Raw genomic sequence first — 27,072 nt, 5'->3', positions numbered from 1 at the left:
TACACTTTGAAATTAGGGAAGTATAACTATGTTGCTTAAGGGTGTGAAAAATATAACTGTTAGTAGTACTAGTGGGAAAGGCTGTGGGAAAGGTGGTAATACTACTGGATCTGATATTTATACCATTATACACTTCTTAGCTGGAGCTATAGGCCCACTCGCCATTGAATCACATCTGTGGCAAAAACATACATGGGCACTGATTAGCAGTTCTTAATCAAGGGGGTCTGGATTATTTTCCATCACTTTAAACTTCAGGTCTGTATCTCCAGTCATTCATCATTTTAAAGGACTCTCCCATCCACAACAGACATGCTTTAGACTAAAAGACTAAAGTTTAGAGGCAGAAGGGCTATCTTCAAATTTCATGTGAAGACGTGTGTGTGTGTGTGTGTAAGTGTAATTTCTGGGGGAGGAGGCAGTTTCACTTTCTAATCTGGGGGTGGTTTCAGCTGTTGGGACCCCATTGTGACATCGGGCCTGAGCATGCGATGATGTCATCAGCATTCAGCTGTGAACAACCTTGAGGCACTTCCGAATTCAACAGAGAAGGAGAATTTTTCTCTCTCCTTCCCCTCAACCCCAAATGAACTGCTTGGGAAGTCGCTGCTTCAGTGTGACTGAGGAGGCCCCACTGCCCGAGATCCAAGCGCCGCTTCTCCTCTCCCTAATAACACCTGAAGATGGGACCTTTTTTCTTTCTGCTCTTCGGTAAGAAATAAAATAAGGTGCCTGCCTTTCACGTCATAGTTGGCATTATAAATAAACTGTGTGTAAAAAGAAAAATATATTTTACAGGTGATGAGAAATGTGCTTGCTGCAGTATAGTGCTCTGCACAGGATTCAGTTTGGCACAAGTCTTAGAGAGGATTCCTTGTTATTCAGTCCCATGTGGCTTTCAGCTGAGAAGCTGATTGGTCCTTTTAGGCCTCCATGGCCAATGAAGAGAGAACCATTGACTGCATGGGGCACCAAAAAAGCACCCAGAATCCAAATTTTGATTAAACCACACCTGGATATATTTCAGTAGTGTCTTACTGGGTTAGCAAGATAGTTTGACCTTTGCTGGATTTATTCTCCACTGAGATTAGGACAAGCTGAAATCATCAACTAAATGTTAATGAGACACACAAATCAGCTGCTGAGTAGGAAAGGAATCCCCTTTAGGAAACCACCATGAGTGAGCACACTTGCAAATACTCATTTTTAATTTTTATGTAGTGCTTTGCACTTTCACATGGCTCTGCGTTAATATTGACCAACTCTCAAATTGCCTGTGTGGGATAGATAAGCATTATCCCCATTTTATAGCATAGGAAATGATGGCATGATACACTGCGGTTGAGTCTTGCCTGAGAAGCATCAGTGCACAACTGGGATTACAGCTCAGGGCCTGGACTGGCCTTCCTTGGCCCACATGGAGACGATCTTCCCCCTTGTATGCATGTGTGTGTTAATTGTCTCCACAGCACCTTCCTCATGCTTCCATGGGGCTGGGAATGAGGCTGAGAGAGCCCTACAACCCGCAGGCCTCGCTCCAGCAACTCTGCAGAGAATTCACGACTCAAGCACTGATATAGCCAACATCTATATTACTTCATAAACCAGAGCCCCTCTATACTGACCCAAGGTACAAGAGTACCTGGCAACATGGAAGGAGTGGATCCCAAATCCAGTGTGGAGGCACAGGGCCTCCATGCACCTGAATCTAATTCTCCAGCAGACCCCTGATTTCTACAGTGTTTGGCTTGCCACAGGACGGCTTCCTGTGGGACTTTCTGTGGAAGAGGGTGGCTGGGCCCCAGGAGTTCTTGGCTCTTAGGTCCATGTCAACTAGACCTTGCTGCCATTTCTAATTTAAGTGCGCGTTGTCCCATATGGTCAAAATATTGACCAAATTATCAGTGGAATGTTGTGTGTTCTCACAAAGAATAACATTAAGAAATGCTGAGGATTGATACAGGCTCCCTCCTGAGTTATATAGTTTAATAGCAGAACCTATTGATATTGGCGTGAAGGACCGCTTCCCTGATTTAGCACAGCATGGAGACTGCTGTGTTCTTCCACTGCTGGAGAAAGGGGGTGGAAAAAATAATTCCCAGAGGATACTATAGTGGAGATTTAACTGTTGTGATTTATTGAGGTAGCATTGCCGCAAGAAGCATAAAAAAAAAAGCCGTTAAGGAAAAAGCAGCGTTACCTCACCAGAAGTCCAGAGAAACTAGTCAACCTCTCAATCCCTTTCTATTAAGGTTCTTGCAGTTTCAATTTCAAAGCAAATGGAACAACATTATTGAACCTAGGGAAAATTAATTACTATGTGGAGCATTTTAATAATAATTTTAAAAAATCCATGCAAGTGTGTTGCTGCCAACTTTTGGTTTTTAAATGGGGATTGAACCACTCTGGTCTGATGCTCCATTTGTATGAAATAAACCTGGGAGCCAGATTCTGGTTCCCACTCTGGCCTCTGTTTTTGCTGCTACCATGCCATGTAGGCTGGGCTGTAAAGGTGCCACCTAAGCCCTGCGGCAAATTCCCCCAATGCTGGAGGTGCTTAATAATGCCAGTTTACGTGGTCCTAGTTTCATTGATTTCATAGAGTTTAAGTCCAGAAGGGACCATTATAGATCATCTAGTCTGACCACCTGTTTAACACAGTCTATGAATTTTCACCCAGATACCCTTATATAAAGGCTAATATTCTGGGGAGTGTTTTTATGTAAGACATTGGAGGTAATTGTCCCACTCTACTGGGCACTGGTGAGGCCTCAGCTGGAGTCCTGTGTCCAATTCTGGGCACTACACTTTAGGAAAGAGGAGAGCAACAAAAATGATAAAAGGTTTAGAAAACCCCACCTATGAGGAAAGGTTAAAAAAACTGGGACTGTTTAGTCTTGAGAAATGAAGACTGAGGCGAGACCAGCTAACAGTCTTCAGATACGTTAATGGCTGTTATAAGGAGGACAGTGGTCATTTCTCCAGGTCCACTGAAAATAAGAAGTAATGGGCATAATCTTTAGCAAGGGAGATTTTGGGTAGATATTAGGAAAAACATTCTAACTATAAGGGTAGCTAAACTCTGGACTAGGCTTCCAAGGGAGGCTGTGGAATCCCCATCATTGGAAGTTTTTCAGAACAGGTTGGATAAACACCTGTCAGGGGTGGTCTAGGTTTACTTGGCCCTGCCTCAGCACTGGAGCTGGGCTTTGATGACCTCTCCGGGTCCATTCTAGCCCTACATTTCTATGATTTGATGCATTGAGATTGAGCCCAGTGATTTTCGTTAGACAAAAGCATTTCATTCCTCAGCAAACTAAACCATTGTGTGCCATAGGCAGAGAACATGAGAGACCGAGGTACCACTGCTTGAGGCCCTTGCAATGTCAGGAAATAGATTAGGTAAGACGTGCCCAGATGATCTACAACCCTTGCTGGAGAGAGAGACAAAACTTCCCCAAGGTCCCAGCCAGTCTGACATGGGAGGAAACTCCTTCCTGATTCCAAATCTGATGATCTGTATGACCCTGAGCATATCAGCAAGACACACTAGCCAGGCATCTAAAAAAGAGGATTCTCTGTGCCACCTGAGAGCACTGGTCCTCCCCATTTGTCATCCTGGCTCCAGCTGTGGCCAATCTCTGGTGCTTCAGAAGAAGGCAAAAAATAAATAATAAAAACATTCAATAACCCTAGAATACATCTGGCCAATTGTGTATCAGAGAAAAAATTCCTTCCTGACCCTGCAGGCAATTGGCTGAATCTCTGAAGCATGAGATCTGATTTCTCTCCCTGTAGTCCAACCTCCCTGATGTAAGAAGCAGGGCTGGGAACATGGCATGGGGGAGACCACGGTGTTGGCAAAAGGAAGGGAAGTGGCTGTAGCACTGAGTACTTCTACCATTCTGAGCCGCAAAGATCCCTGCAGATAACTGTGAGGATGCTGTCATAACTTGGGGCTTGCATCACTGGCTGCAGGCACAGTCTGGGTGGTACAAAGGGAGATTAAAGGTACCTTGGCATCCCCTGCACTCCTTGGGGGCATCTTCCGGGCTGCACCTCTTGGAAGATGCAGCACAGAATGCAGCCTTAGATGTTCCACCAGAAGAGTTGCTCACAATGCTACTTTGGAAAGAAGTTGGGTTCGGCTCAGAAGCCAAGTTTCATGCTATGTCCAAAAAGGAAAGAATGATTGTTTCAGCACGCAAATGAAATCGTTCCACTCAGCAAAAAATCAGTACCAGTAGCTCAGCCCTTGAAAACCCCCTTTGGTGAAATGATGAATGAATTGATACATTCATCATAAGGATGAAAGGTCTGTGCTAGGAACAGATTTCAAGCGTTAACATTAAAGAGGTAAATCGCAGTGATTTGGCTGGTGGATGCTGAAACCTACATGGATATTGTGTATTTGCACTTGAAGTACTTGGTTTCTGATCAGTTCTTTGTTTGCTAGAGACTGAAGGGCACTGGTGATCAGCTATATTTTCTGCCGCACTCTGAGTGGCTAGAGAGCAGCAGCAACAGAAGCAGAGAGAAATGAAACTGCAAAAGGGGATAGCCATAAAGCAAATTGGTAGCACTAAAATAATGAAATCCACTTTTTTTTCTGTCAAACTCAGGATAGCTTCATTTATGAGCAACCTCGGTGGTAAAAGCCCAGCCTCCCTTTTTTATTTTATTGCTTTTTTTTCAATCAGGAACAAAAAGACAACAGAGCCCGTGACAACTCAGCCGACTCATGGGGTTGGCACGTCCACCATCACAACAGTCATACGGACCGGAGGAGACTGGACCACTGGTCTCTTTGGTATCTGCAGTGACAAGAGTGTTTGTAAGAGTTTGCAGTGTTTTATCATTGCTTTAATTCCTCCTTTGGGGGTGAATTCAAGTAATACGGGGAGGAAAACAAAACCAAGACTTTTATAGAGCAGTTACTAGACACTGGAGATTGAAGATCAGACCATCCATCATGGCTGGTTTAGGGGTAATGAAATTAATATAACTGAGACTCCCAATAAATCAATAGTCAAATCATAAAAACAAATAATGCTTGTGGAAACCTCTTTCATGGATTCTAAAGGTTGGGTGTATTTTTATTGTCCCATTTTGTCAGTGGAGAAACTGAGGCATTGAAAGATTAAATGTCTTACTGAAGCTAACGCAGTGAATCAGTGGTAAAGTCAGGAATAGACCAATTCTCCTGAGTCCAATTCAGGAGCTGAAAGCTACAGGCCAGTCACAGAGGCCTTAGTTGTTCCATGTTTCTGTTTCTTTCTTGTGCTCCATGTAAATTAGTGGCTAACAGAACAAAGTATTAGCCCACGTAATGCAGGAACTCATTAAGGATTTTGCAAATAGTTACAAAGAATCTTTTGCACACACCCTCCCCTTTGGTTTATGTGGTGTATCCTGCAAGCTTCCTCTATACAGGCCTGCTAATGAACTCCATTGCTGACTTGCATTTGTGAGTTCTGTGCCTTTTCTGAACAGGGAATACCCATCCTATCATATTGCATGGTGATTTATAGTGTGAGTGAATTATGGGATCAAAGTGAGATCTCTACACTAATTTTACTTGTGACAGTGGTTACCACAACTACCCTGCATTTGGAATGGTCCCTAATTTGAATGGCTGCTGCTTCCTTTGCCAGAAAGAAGAGAAGGAGGGGTGTCCTGTAGCAGGTTTGAGCTAAATGGGTTCTGTCTATTTTCCTGCCCTGCGGGCTGAATTAAACCACATTAGTACTTGAGAGAACCAGGGAAGATGGGTCTGAAAGACTAGATATGTCCAGCCAAATCAGTTTGCTCTTGTGCATTAGTGAGTTGCTTATAGCCATATTGTTTGTGGAAGTAGTTTGTAGTTTCTGGTGCCAACTCACTCAGTACCAAAAGACCCCCGAACAAGACCCCCCCCCATCTGTTTTTCTTCCATAGTTGCAAAATAGCTTTAAATATTTGATCAGTTCTTGAAGATAGTTTCTAGAATATTGAGAACAATCCTTGTCAAAGGAGAATTGATCCTGAAAGTTATCATTTTAAGAGCAGTTACTCTCACCAATAGGAAGGCATGATATTCCATCTGATGACTAGAATGCCCCATTTTGTAAGATAGAGTATGTACTATGAGAGATGCATGTTACTGGATTACCTGTGTGTTAAACACATTTTGAACAGAAGTTCAGAGAGGAAGGATGGTCTAGTGGTTAAGGCGCTAGCCAGAAACTTGTGTTCAAGTTCCAGCTTTCCCCCACTCCGTTCCTGTGTGATATTGAGCTAGCCAGTGTATGTCTGTGCTGCAAAAAAAACCCCCAGGGCACTGAATCTCGGAGCCTTGGGTCAATAGACTCTGGCTCAGGTTGTGGGGCTAAAAATGAAAGTGTAAATGTTTGAGTTGGAGCCAGGGCTCTGAGACCTTCCTCCCGCACCAGGTTTTAGAGCCTAGGCTCCAGCCTGAGCCTGCACATCAACACAGCTATTTTGAGCACCTTAGCTTGAGTCCCATAAGCCTAAGTCAATTGTCCTGGGCTCTGAGACTTCGTGCTGTGGGTCGCAGTGTAGACATATCCTTAGCCTCCCTGGGTATGTCTGCATTGCAGCTGGGATCAGGTCTCCCAGTTGCTGTGTAGACATACCTTTTGTGCCTCAGATCTCCATCTGTAAAATGGAGATAATAGCACTGCCATTCATTGGGAGGATAAATATGTTATAAACTGTGAGGTGCCCAGATACTCCGGTGATCAGGGCCAGACAAGTACCTAAATTAGACAGAATTTGATTTAAAAAACCAAACGAATTGAAAAAGGGCTATTCTCCAGAGCTGAAAAGCTAGTTTAATTGTGTGAAGGAAGGAAGCAGGGCCTGTTGAGTCGTTAAGGCGTAGCACTTGGGAATCATGAGTTCTTCTCCTGGCTCTTCCAAAGACATGGTGTATCATGATCGTAAACTCTGGCAAGTCGCTTACCTTCTCTGTCCCTCACGTTCCCCATTTGCAAAGTGGGGATGATATCTTTGCCTCATATTAGACTAAGTTCCTGTATGTCTATCAACGGCTTTGATGTCTTCATTTAGGAGGATCAGAAGGTATTAATTTCTATTTGAAAACCAATCCTTGAACTTGCCCAAAATTAAACTAGCCTTAATTCTGCCAATTTTTTTCAATTAGAGAGAATAAATTTACTTACATGGTGGCATATCCACATCTAGCGCTTGGAGTTCCTGATGCCACCGAGGGGTTGAAATGATAAGCGCTAAAGCCAGAAATACAGCCCCTTACCACCTCCTCCCTTATTTCAGTTTAATTAAATAACAGAAAAGTGAAAATTCATTATTTTCAACTTTCCATTTTCTTTGGACTTGAGTCCCCTTCCAACCAACCAGAAAATGGTAGGATAACCCAGAGCTGTAATTTGGGTGTGCCTATGGGTTTGCATGCGGTGGGTGGAAGACATTTAAGGAAATATACTCTCTTTACTCCCATACTTAATTTGGTCATACATTATGTTAAGTGAGCAATAGAACACATAAGCCCCTCTCTACTACTGCTATGTTAAATCTTGGCTGCCGAATGAACTCCTTTTGCTACAGCCGCTCATAATGTCAGTGTTATTAGCCGTCATATGGGAAAATTTAAATGTAGTTGGGCTAGATCCCTAAATAGTGTTCAGTACCATCATCATCCATGGAAGTCGGCTGGAGTCAGGGATGCTCAGCATCAAAAAGGATTTGGCCAACTAGTAGTTCTCCTGTCATCCTCCTCTCCTGTGTTACAGTGAGAGTTTGCATTATCCCCATGGCTTATAGCACTGTCATAAATATAAAGGGAAGGGTAACAACCTTCCTGGATACAGTACTATAAAATCCCTCCTGGCCAGAGGCACAAAATCCTTTTACCTGTAAAGGGTTAAGAAGCTCAGGTAACCTGTCTGGCACCTGACCAAAAGGACCCATAAGGGGACAAGATACTTTCAAATCTGGGGTGGGGCGGGGCAGAAAAAGGTTTTGGTCTGTCTGTTCTGGGTGCTTGCCAAATACAGATCAAGCAATCCAACTCCATTAGAATTAGTAAGTACTAGCAAGGGAATGCGTTAGCTTATATTTGTTTTGGCTTGCATTTTTCTCTGTGCTGAGAGGAAGGTGTATTCCTGGTTTTCTTTTTGTAACTTTAAAGTTTGGGCCAGAGGGAAATCCTCTGTGTTTTTGAATCTGATTACCCTGTAAGATTATCTTCCATTCTAATTTTACAGAGGTCCTTCTTATACCTTTTTCCTTTATAATAAAGTTCTGTTTCTTTTAGAATCTGATTGGGTTTTTTTTTAGTGTCCTAAAAACCCCCAAGGTTGGTCTGTGCTCATCTTGTTTATTCTCAAGCCTCCCCAGGAGAGGGGGTGTGGGGGCTTGGGGGGATATTAGGGGGAAGTAGGAACTCCAAGTGGTCCTTTCCCTGAGTTTGTCTAAATCACTTGGTGGTGGCAGCGTTACCTAATCCAAGGTAGAAGGGAGAATTTGTGCCTTAGGGAGTTTTTAACCTAAGCTGGTAGAAATAAGCTTAGGGGTTCTCTCATGCGGGTCCCCACGTCTGTACCCTAGAGTTCAGAGTGGGGAGGGAACCCTGACAAGCACTAACTAGGTGCCATTAATCAATGGCTTCCTGCCATCCCTGACTAAGAGAGAGACAGTATATTTGTAAACACGGCTTTTTTAAAAAAAACAAACTCTTTTGTTTATAAGCAGTTGCTAAAAATTAAAAAAGGCCTTCTGAACCTGCCTTCTGTGTCTTAGTCTGACACACCATGGAATCCTAAACATGCATCATTTTCTCTCTGATCTTTAAAAAGAAATTGTTTCTTTGCCTTAACTTAAAAAAAAAAAAAGAAAAGAAAAAAAATTGTTGCAGAAATTTCGAATCCTTTAAACAGAAGGTAAACAACTAATAGCAATGTTTTTCCTTTGTTTCTTTTGATGTTTTATTTCCTTAATAGCACTTCAAGTTTTCTTGTCTTTATTTTCTCTCGCTTATTATTTTCTTCTGTTTTCTTTTGTCCTTTTAGCTTTCTTTCATAATACGTCAACATTAGCAAATCCTCGCTATTAATTTGCAGTAAGAATACAATCTGGAGCAAAGCCAGATTCAAAGGCACAAGGTGCTTCATATTGCTCACTGTGAACTAGTGCTCTGAATTTTATTCTGAACACAACTCTAAAGGCCAGGGCTGCTTATTTTATGGAAAAAGTATTTATAATGCCAGTTGAAGGAACAAACAGGCATATGAATGTGTTTGCAATTGTTCAATAGATCAATGAACTTAAACTCACCGTGGAGCAGCTGGAACAATACAGCTGATATGCATGTTCTCAGAAATCTGCTACTGCTTTGACTTGTTTGTCTGAAGGTAGCTCAGCTGAGCTTTGGATGCAGGTATGAGGTCAAACTATGCCCTCATTTACACCTGTCAACTCTACTAAAATCAGTGGAGTTCTACACTGAGGGGGGCAGGACTTTTTAATTCCAATTTCTGGGTGGGTTGCTTGGGCCTTAGAAATGGGTTGCAAGACTTGGCTGACATCACTACTCAGCTGAAGATAGAACTGGGGATTCATTTTTGGCTTTCAAGTTTTGCTCTCAGCCACTGGTGAAAATACCCTTCTGGAGGAAGAACTCTGTTTAGTTTCTCCTGCTGTGTCACCTGGGATCATTTACATTGACTTTGTTGTCTTAGCCAGTACCCTGCTCCCAGATGAGGTGAGTTGAGGGCTGTGGCTGTACTATTTCTTTCAGCTTTTGTCATCTTCAGAGCATAATATTTAAAGTAATTACAGATTCAGGCTTCCACTGAGATTAATGTGAAGATTTCCTAAAAAGGGGGCCATCGACCACATTTAACAGAACAGGAACTAGTATATTTTATTGAAAAATACTGTATCTATAGTCACCAAAGAAATTAAATGAATGATTCCCTGCAGTGGGCACTTGTGCTATCGTTCTGCTATAGACAAACGCTATCCTAGGTGCTTTTACTCCTGATTTGAGAACAAAAGACATTTAAATGAATTGCATGAAACTGTGTGATAACAATGCTGTTAATTTACCTTTTTCAAGAATTTTAAAAAGGAAAAACAAATGAAGTCAAATGGGATTCAGTGCTGTCTGGAAAGATATTTTGAATACAATGTATTTTAAGCTTTGCTGTCAGTTCATCCCTCTTTTGGAGATTTAGGGCTCATTTGCACTACAGGGGAGCTGTATCTTCTGCCGTGGTTGGAACAGTAGTATAAAAAGGCCTTTAGTGTTAGAAAAGTGTTCTATAGACTGCTTTTATGGGGGCGGGTGATCCACTGTATACCTGCATTGGTTATTTCAGCTCAAAGATTAAAACCCCTATCCACGCTGATCAGTAAAACCATAGCAGCATCCTGTTAGCAATGGTTGGTTGAAAATAGCATAGTTCATAGACCCATAGACATTTGAACCAGAAATGACCTGCTGGGCCAAGTAGTGTAGTGATTATCAAACTGTGACTTATGAAACTGTACCTGGTGTTCTGCAGAAAGCTACATGTTGAGAACTAAGCACGAGGGGATTGGGAAGAGGAGATGGGACGCATGTGAGTTACCCACAGAAAGAAGCCAACAGGAAAGCCACCACCTCCCTTCTAGTGTAGGGTTCGCTAGAATTCTGTGAAGACCCGTTTAAAACGCTCTTATCCCCAAGGGGACAAGGCTATTAGAATGAAATGAATGTTCCAGGTTATTTTCAAAGTGCTGTTTACCTCTTGTTAAGTGTGAACCTACAGCACTCCTGTGATTGTGGTTACTGGCAGGTGTCTGTGGTGCCTTGTGTAGTCCATGTCTAGAATGCAACCTTGCAAGGCACCATGAGGAGTGCCTGTGTTTCCCATTGCTGCCAGGTTCCACCTTAGCGTTGAGAGTCGGCGCCAGAGAGAAATACAAGATACGAGTAAGTCTTTGTGTGTGTGTTGGGGAAGGGGGGGAAGGCTGTTTTGTGCAGCTTACATAATGCTAAGAGGCATGTTCCTCCTGTTCCCAAAAGAGAGACTGCAGAACAAGCTTAATATCTGTAGACATGGTCAAATGGGATTAGTGTGCTGGAGTGTGCCACTGAATATTGATGATGTAGAAATTCTGCAAATGTAAAAAATTCACTTGGGGCCTGATCCTGAGAACAAGGAGCTCAGCACCTCACTAGCCTTCCTCCGCCCTTATTTTCAGCTAGGGTTTGAACGGGGTCCTCTAGCCAAACTCCTTTGTGATCTGAGAATCTGTTTTTCAGATGCCTTAATGCATTTTTAAAGCAGAACTAATACATTAACCCTCAAGAATGCCCTTTCTCTTTGCAGGGAAGCAAAGGCAGCATTTGATTTATGATAGAATGCCCATTCCAAGCAACTACTCATGTTTTTTAAAGTACTTTGGAAGAACAGAACTGTGGGGGTAGGTGGGTGGGGATTGTTGTTTTTGTGGCTGTAAATTTACATAGCCCAGAGCTGATGCTGTAAAATATTCATTGCTATGTAATCAGGATGGCAGGGAACAAAGAACATTGTTCAAAGCATGTGGAGAGACACTTTAACGGCTTATGAGGTACTGAGTGTCCTCAAATCTCATTGGCTTTAATGGGAGTCGTGGGCACTCGGCACCGTGCAAGGTCAGAGCCTAAGGTTATGTCTGCATTGCAATGCGGGGGTGTGTGTGTGTGTGTGTGTAACTGCAGCTCATGTAGACGGAGCCAGGTTAGCTTCAATCTAGCTAGCTCGGGTATTGGCAGCAGCGAAGCTGCAGCAGCATGGGCTTCAATACGGGCTGTACAAGCCCGCCCAGGACCCTCAGCAATTATCCGGGCAGCTAGCCTGTCTTGAAGTCTATGCTGCTGTGGCTTCACTGCTATCCACTACCTGAGCTAGCTAGATTAATGGTACACTGCTTGCAGTGTAGACAGATCCTAAATCTTCTGTAGGCCAACAGATTAGAAAAGATCCTATTAGACACTGGGCCCAAATCAGATCTCATTTACCCCAGTGTACATCCAGAGTAACTTGTTGATTTAGGTCCGGATCAGGCCCAGCAACTCATTCTTACTATAGGGTGATTAGAATAGGAAACACATAGCGAGGCAGAAAAGCTGCTTCACGATCATTCCATTTGTGTGAAATGATCTTCCTGCTTTCCCCAGGGAACCCTGTGTGAAGACTGGATGGCAGTTCATTGCTGCTGGCCTTTTGCTGTTTGCCAAGTGGCCCGAGAGCTGAAGAGGAGGGCTACGACCCAGATCTATGAAATAAACACTGCTCCTACAGCTAAAGATACCCTAGTTTAAAAATTCCCAGCCACAAAGCTTGACTCATGATACTTCCCCCTCCTGCCAATGTAAAATACTTTATTTTTAGAAATAAAATGCATTTGTGTCTTACAGCAAAGGCTCTCTAATAATCCTGCAAGGCTGTGTATGTTAAACCGTGATATAACACCTAACCGCCTCAGCTGAAAATTTCCACAGTGCAGCCATATTATGTGGTTCAATGATCTAGGGCCTGCTCTGAAGTATGGCGCTGTTGATGACCTCCCTCTCTGGGCACAGGGATCTGGAATCCTAATGCAAAGCATTTTGCATGCAATTCCTTAGCAAAGCAGCAGTGGCAAAATCAGTGCAACTGAAAAGGCTAGAGGGGAAAAGGAACACATTTAAGGGAGGAAGCACAGTGCCGTGAATAGGGCATGAAACTGGAAGTGGAAGGAAATGGATTCTTTCTCCAGCAACTCACAGTGTGACCTAAGCGGCTCACTTAGTCTCTCTGTGATTCTATTTCCCCATCTCCTAAACATGAGACTAATGATACTCACCCTCCTTTTGAAAAGCACTTTGAGATCCTTGGAGGAAAACTCTCTTAGTACTAAGTATTATTAATACAGTCCTTTGTAGATTACTGCAGTTTTGCTGGAGGCAAAGAAGGGAGATAGATCTCCCTTTAATCGGGTGTCAAAATGGTGATGGGTACAGGGAGACAGCCATGGTAGTCCTAGCTAGAGTCCCAAACTCAAACCACATTCCCAGAGTAGCTGGGAAAGGAATGGCTGAATTCAGAGTAGAACTGCTAAGTCCCCTGAAACCAGCACTAAAATAATTCCTTTCATGCAGGCAACTGGAAAGACTAGAAGTAGAATTCAGTTCAAATAAATGAAAATAAACATTGTTTTATTGTTTCATGCAAAAACAAATTTCATGGCAACACAAAATCTTTTACAGAATGGAATCATATACATGTTTGGCATTGAAAACTTGACCAACATCTATACTTTCCATCTGCTGACCTCCACCGTGCTGATGAGCTAATTTTTGCAGTGCACTCATTCTGAAACCCAGTCTGTCAATTACTTTTTCAGTGTATAAGGTGCAGTACGCCACTCAAGTCAAGATAACTTTTTTTTTATTGGTCTACAGACAACAAACCTAAACATTAGAGTTATAAACTTAAACAAGTAAATTTGTAGTAACTTAGAGCATTCTAAAACCAGAGCCTTTCAACTGATGTAATACAAAATAAATACCTCAGTGGTCAATACAAAACAGAAGATGAAGATACGTTTTGTTCATCAACTTTTCACTTCCTCCTCTTGAGGAAAGTGAGTTAAATTGAAAAACCTTTTAAAAATGAACTTCATATAACTGAATTTATACAACAGTTATTTTTAAACAATAGACTAAAATTATACGTTCTGTCCACCTCCCCAAAGCCCTCCCACCCCATCACAAAATTAGGGAAGAAAATATATTCTACTATTTCTATTAAAAAAACAAAAAAGTTTCCATTCTAGTCATTTATAACACAATGCAATGTTACAGCCATATTAACGGCTATTGGGTTCAATACAGGAACAACTGGATGAAATTCTCTGGCCTCTGCTATGCAGGAGGTCAGACTAGATTATTTAATGGTTCCTTTTGACCTTAAAATATATGAATTTTGGTCTGAAACTTGGTCTAGATAGTCTATTTTTTTCATGTTTATATTTCTACCAAGTTTGATCATTTTTATGGTTATCAGGAGCCACTCCAAATAGTGGTTTCTGCCATCAGTAGCATATAAAAACCAACCAAACAAAAAACCAGTCTCCTTTACAAAGCGGAATTCAGAGTAAATGACTTGTGCAGGTTCTCACTGAAGCTTATGGCTAAACTCTCATTGGCTTTAACTGGGCAGGATCAGGCCCTAAACATGGACCACTTTGGGTGTTTTAAAATGTTACTTTTTAAACAGCTGAGATATTGATAGAAAACAAACATTTTAAAAAGCCACTGTGCATGAAGGAAAAAAACCACTTCCTATGGATTTTATTACATTTAAATATTTATTTACACAATAAACTGTAACGACTCTATTTAGTAAATGATTCATATTATAAATATACATATGAAATCACTTGTGTGCGTAATTTGTGGGCCAAACCCTGCATTACTGCTTTCCTGCATTAGGCACGGAGTAGTGGGAGAGAGAGGGGAGCATAAAGCCCACCATCGTTCTCCCAAAATTCTGGGCCCTGTTGGGCCTTGAGCAGTTTAGAGCAGCCCAATGGCTTCTGTAATTTACAATGGTTTTCCACGTGGTAACTCCTGTGGGTGGTTTCGTCACTGAGAACAGCTGGAGGGCAGCATGCTGTGGACACATCCCCTGCACCTCCGCAGTGGGATCTGTGAGGAGAGGTAGTGTGTCCTGTGCTACCAGAAAATCCTCCTTATATTGGGGTTATTTCCAGGGCAGAAGTGGTTGTCTCAGTAGTTTGCAGTCCCTTTGTGCCACCCTAGAAGAGTAAAGGGACCGCAGTGGATTCAAGAAGCTGGCCTGGTATCTATAACACAACAGTGACACATTTGCCTATAGTAACATAAAGAGATTTTTATACAATAGGCATGTGGTGTTGATTTGGCCTCGCTCCTCCTTCTTACTCTTCAGCTATATATTTGATGCCTCTGTTGGGTTTTTCATTTAAAAAAAAAAAAAACTTGCTATAAAGCTAACAAAAAAGAGCTTAAACTACAGAGCCCCAGGTTGAAGTAACCCCTCAAAGCAAGGGCAGTTCAGAGGTAAGAATGAAAAACATAGGCTGACACCAGTCTTATTTTGCATTATGCCTCTTTCTATTTGCCATTAAGTAAATAACTGCTATGTAAGCTAAGCTATCCTCCCAGATTTTTAGCCTTTAACCTGGATTTTGTGGATTTAGGTCAGACCCGTTAGTGTTTTAGCTTTTTTTTGTAGTTTATGAAAAATTAACAGGATCAGGGCAGAACATGAAACACTGGGAAACAAGTGACCTATTTAAAATACCTCGTGACTAAAAATACAGAATGGATTTGATGTCTAAATGCACTAAAGCTAATTGGTCTTCCTTATGCTAGTTTTAGAAAATGACCTTGCCAATTCAGGGCAAAATATTTGGAGCAGGAGAAGAAGGGTGCATTGTCTGTCATTTGATCATGACATGTAAATGGACTGTATGCCCATGTTAGATAAGATCACTGCTGTGGATATATCATGCTAAGTGATGAGGAATGATTGTAAACTTTGTTGCTTGTTTTGATCCAAACAGAAGATTCTTCCTGGCTTTTCTCTGAGCACTCTTAAGATGGATATCCAACAAACGTTACTTAATGTCCTCCTATATTTACAATACAGCTCTACCTACTATGGAAATTAGTCACAACCTAATTCTCCTTAGCATCTGATGCTATTTCTTCAGTACACTGTTTTCCCGGATGCTACCCTGTCTTTCCAGTATCAAGACACCTGGATAGTGTCTGAAAGGAGGAACCAAGAATGAGAGGGAAAGAAACCAGGGTTTGGTATTGTACACCTCGGTCTCAACTTTGATTAGTTTATCACAAGATTTGTGATATCTGTTTTTTTTCCACAAAGCCCCAGCTTCTGGAGTCAAGTGATTAAGTGACACTAAGCTTTCATTTACAAAAAGTTTCCAGCTCTACTGGTTGTGGAGAAAATGTGAACACTGAAGCCTCAAAAATAAGAAGGCAAATAAAAGGGACCCCAACTTATGTAGCCCGTGATCTGCATATATGCCTCATAGCATGTCTCAGCTCTTCTCAACTCCCAGTAAACATATGATTCTGAATCTACTTTCCATGTGACTGGCCATCCTCCTTGAGTGTAACCCATTTATAATCCCAGCCCATCCATCTCACCAAGTGATAAAACTCTCCATTAGGCACCCCCATCATGGGGCAGATACTGTCCCTCTGCAACTTGTCCCAACTACAGTTGTCAAGCTCATACTCTGTTGCTGTCATGGTCCCTTCTAGTAAAGGTGGGGTTACCTCTAAAGTAGCCTTGCAAAATTCTATTCGTGGCAGGTAATGTTTTTGATCAGGGGCATGTGCAGGAATTTAAAATTTCACTGCTTTTAGAGGGGCATGTTTTGTACCTCTGCCACAGCCCTGGGGCTGGAGGAGCTGTCAGCTCCCACCGTGGCCCCTGGACTGGAGGGGTTCTGTGCCCTCACTGATTAGTGGGGGGGCCTGTGTCCCTGCTTGCCTCTCTTTGTGCATTCCTTTGTTTTTGATGGGTAAGATACTCCTTTTTTCATTATTCTCCTCCTTGTGGTAACAGGTGGAAGAACAGATTTTGGGCCTGAACTGGTAAATTATCCCATCAGCATTACACGGGTGCCTCTCTGGTGAGTCTGAGTGCAGTCAAGTCTGGCTAGGGGCATGGTTGTATTTTTTAAGAGACACTCATGGAAACAATTGGTTAAAATGTTCTGGGTCTCGCCTTTGCTCTGTCTTCTCTTTTCTTTTCTCATCAGGAAACATGACTGCAGTTCAAGCTGAAGGGGTTAGGTTACTTACTGAAGGACTTCCAGGTCCTTGAGCAGTTAGGCAGGCAATTAAAACAGGGCTGATGAATAATCTGATCTGAACTCCAGTTCATTAACTAATCATATAAAATGAGCTGATACTGTGAGCTGAGGAGAAGCCCTGTTCACAAACTCGAGAGAGGTTCATTAACGACCCCTCTGTCCCCAATGTACTACTTTATGCACTATCCCAGGGCTCCTTTTCTATGCACTTCAGACAATCAAGGCACGCTACTGATGGTAGGAGGCTCTGTGTGACCAGCCTGCTCTTTTACATTCACTTGTTAGATAGAGAGCAATATATTTTCATTATCCAAACCCATTATGGTGCAGTACATCTGGAATGATATTCTGATGTTGCTAACATTTTTTGTTTCTTTGTACCTAGTACTTTGTCTGATGAGCTGTGACCAAAATGGAAGGCAATGGAGTTAGCAATACAGCAAGTTTTGGTCTTACGATTTCAAGTTGTAAGAACTGAGTGCTACAGAGACATCATGTGCATCCCCTGGGGAGGAATGAGTGACCTTAACAGGCAGAGGTGGTAGGCCACATCCAGCAACCCTGGATCAGAAGAACTGGTGTGATGTGGATCTTCGGCATAGGGATAAGGAGGATTTGCCTGACTCCACGTAACCCCTTCCTCCAAACCCCTCAACAAGAGCACATAAGTAATAACTGACATTTCATTACCTGTAAAAACCCACCCACATCAGTACCCAGTGAATCCAAAGTATAGCTATGCTGGAATAACTCCCAATGTTGAGACACTATTCCAGAATAAAAGTCACTGTTAAAATTGCAGAATAGTGTCTCGACGTGGAGAGTTATTCCAGCATAACTATAGCAGAGTAGCCTATTCTGCTATGGCTATGCCAATCAATTTCCCTGTGCAGACAAGACCTGAGGCAGTTTGTTGTACTGCCTCAGGAGCAAACCAGGAACCAATGTGCTGCTCTTTACTCAAGGTTCAAAGCAAAGCCATGGTTTAACCCTTAATGGGGATTTTCTTTTAGCCTTTGCTTCTGGAGTAGGAAGACCTTAGTTCCAGCCCCTTTACTCTTTGATGTCCCAAGAGGCCAAGGTATGCAGCAAAGACCTAACTGTGAAGGGTTAGGTGGCTAAGGATATATATAATATATTTTGCAACATTTTCACGATAACAGGGTTGGGTATTAAACAGGAAGGTGGGTGTATTTTGTAGCTGGAAGGGGTTGGACAAAGACAACAGAACCGGTCTTTAGAGCTGTCACTTTAAAATACACCCACCTCCACTTTGATCTCCTCACATCAGTCTCTCTCTCTATATCTTGGGTATATTTAGGATACCTATCACCATGGCATCAAAGCACTGAAACACTCTGATTGAGATATCTCCTGGCCCAAAATAACTACATGCTATTTTACCAAAGTGCCAATTTCACTGTCACTATTTCCTTTCCCTGTCACTGCTCAGGACTCAAAGCATGCGTGTGTATGTAAGCAAAAAGCCCTCTCCTTTTTGATCAGCCTGATTCCGTTAGTGCTGTCACGATGCAATGGGAACAAGGTCTAAGCTCACAAGTGTTTTGATCACGTTGAATATGTGGCACTTGTTTGGGGGTATGCACCATTCCATATTCAGTGTCATATAATGGATAGCTGTGTGGCTTTGCAAACTCGTGTGTCCACAGGTGATATGCAACCTCACTCATCTCACTGTATCTTGTCATCCACATGGAGAGAGGTGGTTTTTGTTTTGTTTTTCCATGAAAGGGAAGCTCCTGAACTGATGCTAATACAAGCTGCATCTGGCTAGTGTAAGTATGGTTTTGAGGAAGGACTTTAGTGGTTTATTCAGTTGGAATGGGTTGATTTTCAGAAGTGCTGAGCCCCTGCAGCTCTCCTACAATATATCCATGGGAGCTGCAGATGCTCCACATCTCTGAAAATCAGGCCACAAAAAAATTCATGTTACCAATTTTCACGCCTTTGCATGGATGGCAGGACTCAGGAAAGGGAGAAGGGAATATAGCTTCACTTCCATTGCAGATTTCTCACTGGGTACCTAACTTTGTATCCCCAGAATGAACGGCGTTCTGTTATTAATAGTTAATCATTCTCATAACCTCTTTCTGCCTGAATGGAGTCTCTTGTGGGAAAATCTGCCCCAGCTACAGATTAACCTTACAAGGTGACTTTACCTCAACATATGTTTCTGTCTGAAGCTACTGGTGAATTAGTGTGTTGCTTCCTTTCTGTTCTCCTTCTTTAAAACTCTCTTTGGATGCAGACTGCCCTAAACTGCCTGTGAGTTTCCAAAACTACTGATGGGCTCTCCTTTGCTCTTTCACCCTGATCTTTTGAGATTCTGAAGTTACAACACCGTAGCCTTCTAAACCCGGGGGTTAATTGCCAGTAATCAGAGATTTCAGAGTAGCAGCCGTGTTAGTCTCTATGTGCAAAAAGAAAAGGAGGACTTGTGGCACCTTAGAGACTAACAAATTTATTAGAGCATAAGCTTTCGTGAGCTACGGTTCACTTCATCAGATGCAATCAGAGAGGATCTCTATTGGAGCTGCCTTAGGCTTCCCAATCCATCACATCAGGCTAGGATGTTGATGAATGTGGGGTGTCATGAATCATGCTCAAGGCAAAATTGGAATTGACAGCCTCAAATCTGACAATTTTTTTTTTAGCTGATATGCCAGGAAAGGTATCCGCCATCAGTAACGTTCTATATAGACAGGTTTCTGAGTGGTAGCAGTGTTAGTCTGTATCACCAAAAAGAACGAGGAGTACTTGTGGCATCTTAGAGACTAACAAATTTATTTGAGCATAAGCTTTTGTGGGCTAAAACCCACTTAATCGGATGCATGCCATGGAAAATACAGTAGGAAGATATATCTATCTATATTTATATCTTCCTACTGTATTTTCCACTGCATGCATCCAATGAATACACAGAGAACATGAAACCTTAATCCATTTAACCTTAACTGATCACTCTCATTATAGTGGGTATGGCAACACCCATTTTTCATGTTCTCTGTGTGTGTATACATACATTATATAATAATCTTCCTACTAAAAAGAAAAGGAGTACTTGTGGCACCTTAGAGACTAACCAATTTATTTGAGCATAATTGCTCAAATAAATTGGTTAGTCTCTAAGGTGCCACAAGTACTCCTTTTCTTTTTGCGAATACAGACTAACACGGCTGCTACTCTGAAATCTTCCTACTGTATTTTCCACTGCATGCATCCGATGAAGTGGGTTTTAGCCCACGAAAGCTTATGCTCAAATAAATTTGTTAGTCTCTAAGGTGCCACAAAGACTCCTCGTTCTTTATTCTATATGGAATCATTCTGTCCATCTAGTGCAGAGACATAGTGTATGTGTATGAGCAAAACATCTTGATCCCACTCGTTCATGATGCAACGAGCTTTTAAGTCTAAATAGAGCGTCTCCTTTACAATATTCCACTTTGTTCCAGCACTTGCATTCCGCACTTTAGGAACCTAATCTCTCCATCTTTGGAGGACATAGCTGGTGCGCACTCTCTCTCTTTAACTTCCTCCTACGGACTTGAGGAAGCGTTGAGTGAAATTCATGCATTGGAAGAGAACTGAAATGGCTGCTCCAAGTCCTGCCATACTGGCAAGGAAGCGGAAGTTTAACTCCCTACCTTACAAAGAATAGCTGCCATTATATATTGTGAAAATCTTAACTGCTCAGGCTGGCACATGCCTCAGCATTCACATGGCCAGTCCTTGCAGCCTGAAAGGAGGAAGTTTTTGCGGCTTAATGGCAAGCGAGCGGTCACAGGGCTGTGCGACTTTAAGGTAAATGCTTTAGATCATGGATGTCAGGCCCATGGGTCACATTCAGTTCAGAGCAACTACACCTCTGGCTCTAGAAATGGCGTAATCAAGACAATCACACTAGGCTTTTTCCAGAGGTGTAAAAGGCAAAAGCCTCCATAGCCTCTCTATTTTGAACCCAAGGTTTCACTTTCTACTGTTTTATACACCTGCAGCATTTGCCAGTGACTCCATCTGTATAATTAATTCTCCTGGGTGGCTTCCCTCCTCATCCTCCCTCCCCCCCCGTGCTCTGACCAAGCTTCTTTAGATGAACCTCGTGAGGAGTCAGCTGTTGAAATCTGTTGGTTAGTATACCAGCAGATTTCAGAGTGGGTCATAGAAAGCCACCTTGCTTTTCATCAGTATGCTGTAAATCGTCATTCAGAGGTAGGGCATGAGCAGGCAAACCTGCCCAGCTATAGGTATAAACTACTAAAAGATCTGATCCAGGCCATGTTTATTAGGCTTTTCTGCCTCCTTGAGTGCATCTGGGGGAATCTAGTGCTTTTTGGTGCAGTTTTTTTTAAAGGGGTTATGCATCTTTAGCTAAGGGATATTGTCTCTAAAATGTTCATTAGTCATCGGAGTGACAATTTTTAGCAAAACCAAACAGCTTGATTTTTCTACTTGTTTGCACCTTGTGTTGTCATTTATGTCTGGGCATATTGATGGTACATTGCTACTTCTCACTGGTAGTGTTTTACATCCCCTTGGCCCAAGTCTTAGGCTATGTCTGCATTTTGTACAGGGAGTGTAATTCTCAGCTCGAGGAACCTACCCATGCTAGTTCTGATGCAGTTAGCATGTTAAAAATAGAGCGTAGCCACAACAGTGTGAGTGGCAGGAGGGGCTACTTGCCTCCATGTACGTGCCTACCCTCTCAGACGGGTACCTACTTCAGGTGGCTAGTCCGTGTCGCTAATGTAACTAGGCTCTCTATTGTGTGTGGTAGCTTGATCAGAGAGAGTGCATGTATGTCTCCACCCGCTGAGAATCCCACCCCCAGCTCCAAGAGTAGACATACCCTAAATGACAGCACACAGTACAAGGCAGTGGAGAATCAGGCCTTTTGTCTATGCCATTGGTGGCCTCTAGCCACGGAATGGGGTTTTTTAAATTTGTGAAAGCAGATGCCAGTTGCTAGCACTTGTGCAGTGTGATGATGAGCTACTAAACCCAGGGGTGCTGGAACAATTTTTATAGCGGGGGGTGCTGAAAGCCATTAAACCAAACCGTAAACCTATAAATAAAAGAAACCACTTCAAGCCAGCGGGTGCAGCAGCACCCCTAGTTCCAGCACCTATGACTAAACAAGAGCTTCTGAGGGTGGGGTAGGGGAGGCAGATTATCTCCCCATGGGGTTTCTTGCTCCATTTTCTGAAGCATCTGCTGCGGTCATAGGCAGTATACTGGACTAGGTGCACCACAGATCCCAGCTGGCAGTCCCTCTGGCCCTAAGGTGGTCTGTTGCCCTAAAATTCTGCAGACCAATAATTGTATTTAGCATTGTTGATTTTTAGGTGTTTAGTTTTAGGCAAAATCTGGCTGCTTCTTTGTTTTTATTTTTTAATCCCAAACTTTTGTCTCAGAGGGGTTATATCTATTTTAATCTAAAACTAGGAATCCTAATTATTGGGCTATGAAAGGACCGGGGCTGTCGGACACTCCTGGGTACCATGAGTCTCTGCTTCCAGCCCCTGCAGATGCACTGGGCTGAGGAAGAGGGTACAGATTAAGGAAGCTGGGATGGGAAAGATTGGGTAGGATTTGACACACATCATTCCTGTTCTGGCTCTTTGGCAGGCAAAAAAGATATAGTCCTATCTGGCTAGCTGGAGTCAATTGTGTAACTATGTGTCATTTAATTTATACTGCTAACAGCTGAAGGAGACTTTCAAACAGTTTAAGGTGCTAGGGGGCTGTGCTTTTGGAATGGAAGGATCTGAGTTCTGCCACTGTTAAGTTTTGAGAGGCCTTGGTGTGTAGCACAGTGATAACTGTGCTTTGCTAGAGGTTACAGTATATTTATTTCTGTATGTAAACATGAAAAAAACCTGTCTGTTCACAGCATGGCTTCATCCATTGCCCTTCCTTAATTTCAAGAGAGAACTTCCCCCTTGGAGGCTGTCCCAATGATCCAGAAAGCTTAGAGTGACTTATTGAGTTAATTTGAATGGGTCTGTGCAATGAAGCAAGAATGTTACTTTACAATGGTCTTTGAACCAGCCCAGCAGCCATTGTCATGAGATCGAATACTCCCATGCTCCAGCTGGAAAGGGAATGGACCGTCTTTGCACTGGCACTAGAAACAAAAGTACACACAGACAAGCAAACCCGTTGTGCCAATTTGCTAAACATCAGTCACAGAGGAAGGGCTGGATACACTTTCCAGTTCTGCTTATCATTTCTGTGGCTCCATAGCTAAGAGAGAGAGTGAAAGATCAGTTGAAGGTAGGGGATGGGGAGAGGGAAGGAAGGGTATATGTCAAGGAGATGTGCAAATCTCCTTCATATTGTTTAGAGAACTATTTCGTGAACTTCAACATGGATCCAGATTTTTAAAAATCCATTTAGGATTTAAACAGGGGGAAATAACATTGCCGCTGAATCACAGGCATCTAGGAAGTGCTGCCTATACTGTCCACAACTCAGAAAAAAACCAACCAACCAGCAGAAGCAAGATCCAAATCACATGACTGCAAGACCCAATGACTGTCACAAACAGCTGCAGCTTAGTACTGATTGCAGGGCAGGGTTCTCTTCCCCAGAAAATTACCTCTACTCCCAGGCTCAAAAAACTGAAGCAACAAACCCATCAAAGGGGAACTTGAAAATTCATCCAGGAACTGCCTGAATTTGATTTATGGTTTCTTTATCCTGTAGAGCTGAGAAAGGTAATGAACCAGAGTTTTGATCTCTATGGGCTTTCATAGCAGAAAGGATAACAAAAAAGGTTTAACTATTTCTGATATATGCACACTTCTTCCCTCTTCCACTTTTCTATAAGGCTGGCTGCAAGATATTGGAGGATACCAGAGAACACTGGTTTTGCAGGGACCACAAACCCATTCCATGTTGGTCTGTGGTGCTTGCATCTACTCACTGGGGCAGTGTGGGCTGATGACATTTGATGCATTGCCATGACATACAGAGGTGGCTTGCTGGATGTGAGTCAGATGCATTTAAAATGAGACTCTACCATAAAATTAGAGAGAGGTGCTGACCCCCATGCCAGTTCCTCAGAGGCCCCCGAGTTACTGGCTGGCCAGCTGCAGATATTGTGAATGCCTGAAGGAGGCCTTGCTCCCCATGGAACTGGGGTCTAGTAAGTTCCTGACTGGATCGCTAGCTCTTGTAAGGAGAAGCCAGGGTGGTGGCAGGTTGGTGTGAGGTCTGTGGGGAGCTTATTTTATCACAGAGGCGAAAGCCCCATTTGAAAAGGAAAGCAATTGAATGGGAAAAAAACCTGTCAGTTCTCAGAAACGCTGCTGTAGTTCTTTTTGGTAGGGAAGGTCAGTTGCCCAGCCTGGGCAGAAAGATCCAGCGATGGTGTCTTTGGGTGCGGCGTCCTCCTCAGATGCACTGGGCTGGAGCTGAGTCGGTGCGAATAGAGAGCTGTCATGTCAGGGCCCAGGGTGTTTGCTTCTGGCTGGGCTGTCTGCTCAGTGTTGCCACCGGGATGGTTTGGCGACGGCTGTGAGCTGTGCCGCTTGGACGGAGGCGGGCTGTAGTTCTGAAATCGCACCGTTTTCACTTGCTGAAATGTGAACAGAACCAAGAGTTACTACTGCAGAAACACAGTGAGTCTCTTCCTTTGCTTTGATCTGCTGTGGCATGGTGCTGCTAGGATGGAGCACAGATACTTTCCCTGCAGGGGACTGGGTACACAACAGAGGGGGTGTGAGTGCCCCACACTTGGGATGGTGTGCAGCAGTGAAGTGATTAGAGGCTTTACAATGTGTACTGTACCAGGCGGGAAACATCAGAGGAGCATAGAGGGTACCAGAAAAACTGGATACCACACAATGGGGGCAATATGAGAACCTAGAGAGGCAGGATTGGATACAGCATGAGTTGAGGTGGAGGAGAACATAGAAGAGAGGCTATGGAATGGTGAGGAGACCTCTGAGAGAGGCTGACCTCTAGCCTGAGGTGCCATTCACCCAGAATACATAACCTGATTTCCATCCTCTGGCTCTCTTTTACCTGGGACTCTGGAAAGATTAATCTCTAGCTAATATGCTAACCAGAAACCTCTGAGCTGGCCTCATTTTGTGGGACTTGTGTGGCTTTTACGAAGTTATTCTGCAGGTGCCACCTGTGGGGAAAGTTGTCACCAGGGTAGTTTCACTCCTCGAATGAAACCATTTGGGTTTTTTTTACTGCAGATGTCAATCAGAAAACACCCAACCTATTCAGCAGAGAAGCAATTAACACACAAGCAAAGGGAGCCGGACAGCAATCTCAGAAGCCCTGGTAGGACAAGCCTGAGTTCTAATAGCCAGATTCAGAGCTCCTTACTCATTTCTCACTCAGACCCTCATGGACTCTTGCCTGGGTTAAGGTCTGGGTAAAGATGTGAGGATTTGGCCATAAGTGAACAGAAGACAGAAGAGTTCAAAATATCTGCCCCTGTGAATGGTTTCATTCCAACAACAATAAACGTAGGGTGGGGTTGGGTGTGGGAGAGGGGGCAAAATCCTGAGAACTTTACTCAGGCACAAATCTCCGTGAATCGCATTGGGAGTCCTGCCTGAGTATGGACTCACTGAAGTAAGGACCTCATGGGAACTGAACCATGGTGAATAGTCAGCTGAAACCTAAGGTCAGTCCCAGCAGGATTTTCTGGACTTTCCAGAGGTGGAGGGTCAGTGTACCGTTCCTTGCAATGATTCAGCCTTACGCTACCTTTTCGGTGCTGTTCCGGGAGGTATCTGGTTTCACCAGGATGGAGGGCGGAGCTGATGGAGGTGGCTTTGGAGCTGGCTCGCTTTTTGCTGGGGATTCTTTGGCATCCAGGATCACTGAGCTACATACAGAAGGAGATCTGCTTTCACCTGCCCTGGGCACAAGCAGCAGTGAAGCATCATGGGAGGCGCTTGGCCTGGCTCCTGGGTCCGCCATGCCAGGGGTGACAGGGGGCTGAGAGGAGACATGCTGGTAAAGCTGAAGTTGCTGGGGCCGCACCGTGGCAACTGGAGCGCGACTGAGGGAGCCGACAACCTGAGGAAGAGCTCCGGACTGCACAGGTCTCTGCAGTGATCCATCTGGGGAGAAAGATTGTTTTGAAGTCAATCGGAGATGAAGGTTAAAATAAATAGGTGCCAATGGGCAAATATGAAAATTTAAACAGAATCAGAAGACAAAAACTCTCATGTTCCATCCCCTTCCACCAGCTCTTGTTGGCTGCTGAGACCGTCCGCTGTCTGAGGCAGGGTCTGACTGAATTCCTACAGGTCTGCAGGGGCCTTTGCATGGTTGGGGGCCCAATATAAATAACAGATGAGCAAAAATGACTTCTTCCACTCCCCACACTTTGCAGGTAACGGATAGTGCCTTTTTATCTAAAAATCTCAAAGCTTAATGAATTCATTTCCCCAGCATTTCTTTGTATTTGTACAGTGCCTAGCACAATGGGGTCTCAGTCTGGCTGGGGCCTCAGCATGCTGGGGCAATACAAATTCTAGTACAAATAGTACTAGAAAAGTACTATTGTCGTCATTTTCCAAATGTCAGGAAATGAGGCACAGAGACAATGTGACTTGCACTAGGCAACGCAATGAGTCTGTGATGGACTCCAGAATAGAACTGAGGAGCCAGAGTCTGGAGTCCCCTGCTCTAACCACTGGACTATACTCCCCTCCTCTTTGTCAGTTTATGTAGGCTGAACTCAATCCATGCAATTAAAAAATAAAAAAGTCCTTAACTCTTCTGCCTTCTGTATGGCAGTGGGCAGGACAGGCTTGACGTTCCTCGATCCACCTGTATGCTGCAGGACCATTAAAGACTCTACAACTATCTCAGGCTTTGAGCCATGTTAACACAGCATATAACAATATTGAGTTTCCATGTTGGACTCTTGCATTAACAGGTGAGGCAATGACACGTCACACACTGATTCGCCACAAAATTCTACTACCCCTGCCCTGACAAATTGAAGTAGGTGGGTAGAACCCTAACCTAGAAGGATCTGATCCTGCCAGGTGCTAAGGTCCTTGGGTGAGGACCTTGCTTGCTGTGCACCCTCAACTACCACTGGCTTCACAGAAGTGGGCCCCTTTTTTGCCAGTCAGCTAATCCCAAGCATGAGCCCTATACCTGAGCCCTCACTAGCAGGCCTCT

The 27,072-nt window shown here is 43.4% G+C and overlaps 2 protein-coding genes across 2 annotated transcripts in view; one reads left to right on the top strand and one right to left on the bottom strand.

The window, feature by feature from the left end:
• Positions 1-586: 586 nt before the first annotated feature.
• PLAC8L1 (PLAC8 like 1) lies at positions 587-12,334 on the top strand. Its single transcript, XM_074962099.1, has 4 exons — positions 587-711; positions 4,701-4,834; positions 10,821-10,957; positions 12,191-12,334. Exons 1-4 carry the CDS (start codon positions 587-589, stop codon positions 12,332-12,334), a joined length of 540 nt encoding a protein of 179 aa, XP_074818200.1.
• An 11,322-nt stretch (positions 12,335-23,656) lies between these two features.
• The window catches only part of SH3RF2 (SH3 domain containing ring finger 2), a 71,643-nt gene continuing 68,227 nt past the window's right edge, over positions 23,657-27,072 (bottom strand). The window contains exons 8-9 of the mRNA XM_074962098.1: positions 25,639-25,997; positions 23,657-24,487 (exon numbers count right to left, since the gene is read on the bottom strand). Coding sequence (XP_074818199.1) covers positions 24,200-24,487; positions 25,639-25,997 — 647 coding nt within the window. The 3' untranslated portion in view covers positions 23,657-24,199. The remainder of the gene's footprint in view (positions 24,488-25,638; positions 25,998-27,072) is intronic.

The sequence above is a fragment of the Natator depressus genome, chromosome 8, assembly GCF_965152275.1.
Source record: "Natator depressus isolate rNatDep1 chromosome 8, rNatDep2.hap1, whole genome shotgun sequence".
In the NCBI taxonomy this organism is placed as follows: domain Eukaryota; kingdom Metazoa; phylum Chordata; order Testudines; family Cheloniidae; genus Natator; species Natator depressus.
Note: the sequence above shows the minus strand (reverse complement) of the source record. Positions and strands in the feature narration are given on the sequence as shown.

Bases quoted from the DNA above. Each gene is read 5' to 3' on its own strand.
- PLAC8L1 (XM_074962099.1), top strand. From the start codon at position 587: ATGAACTGCTTGGGAAGTCGCTGCTTCAGTGTGACTGAGGAGGCCCCA. The intron at 712-4,700 runs GTAAGAAATAAA...TTTTTCAATCAG, and splicing joins TTTTTTCTTTCTGCTCTTCG to GAACAAAAAGACAACAGAGC. The intron at 4,835-10,820 runs GTAAGAGTTTGC...GGTTACTGGCAG, and splicing joins CTGCAGTGACAAGAGTGTTT to GTGTCTGTGGTGCCTTGTGT.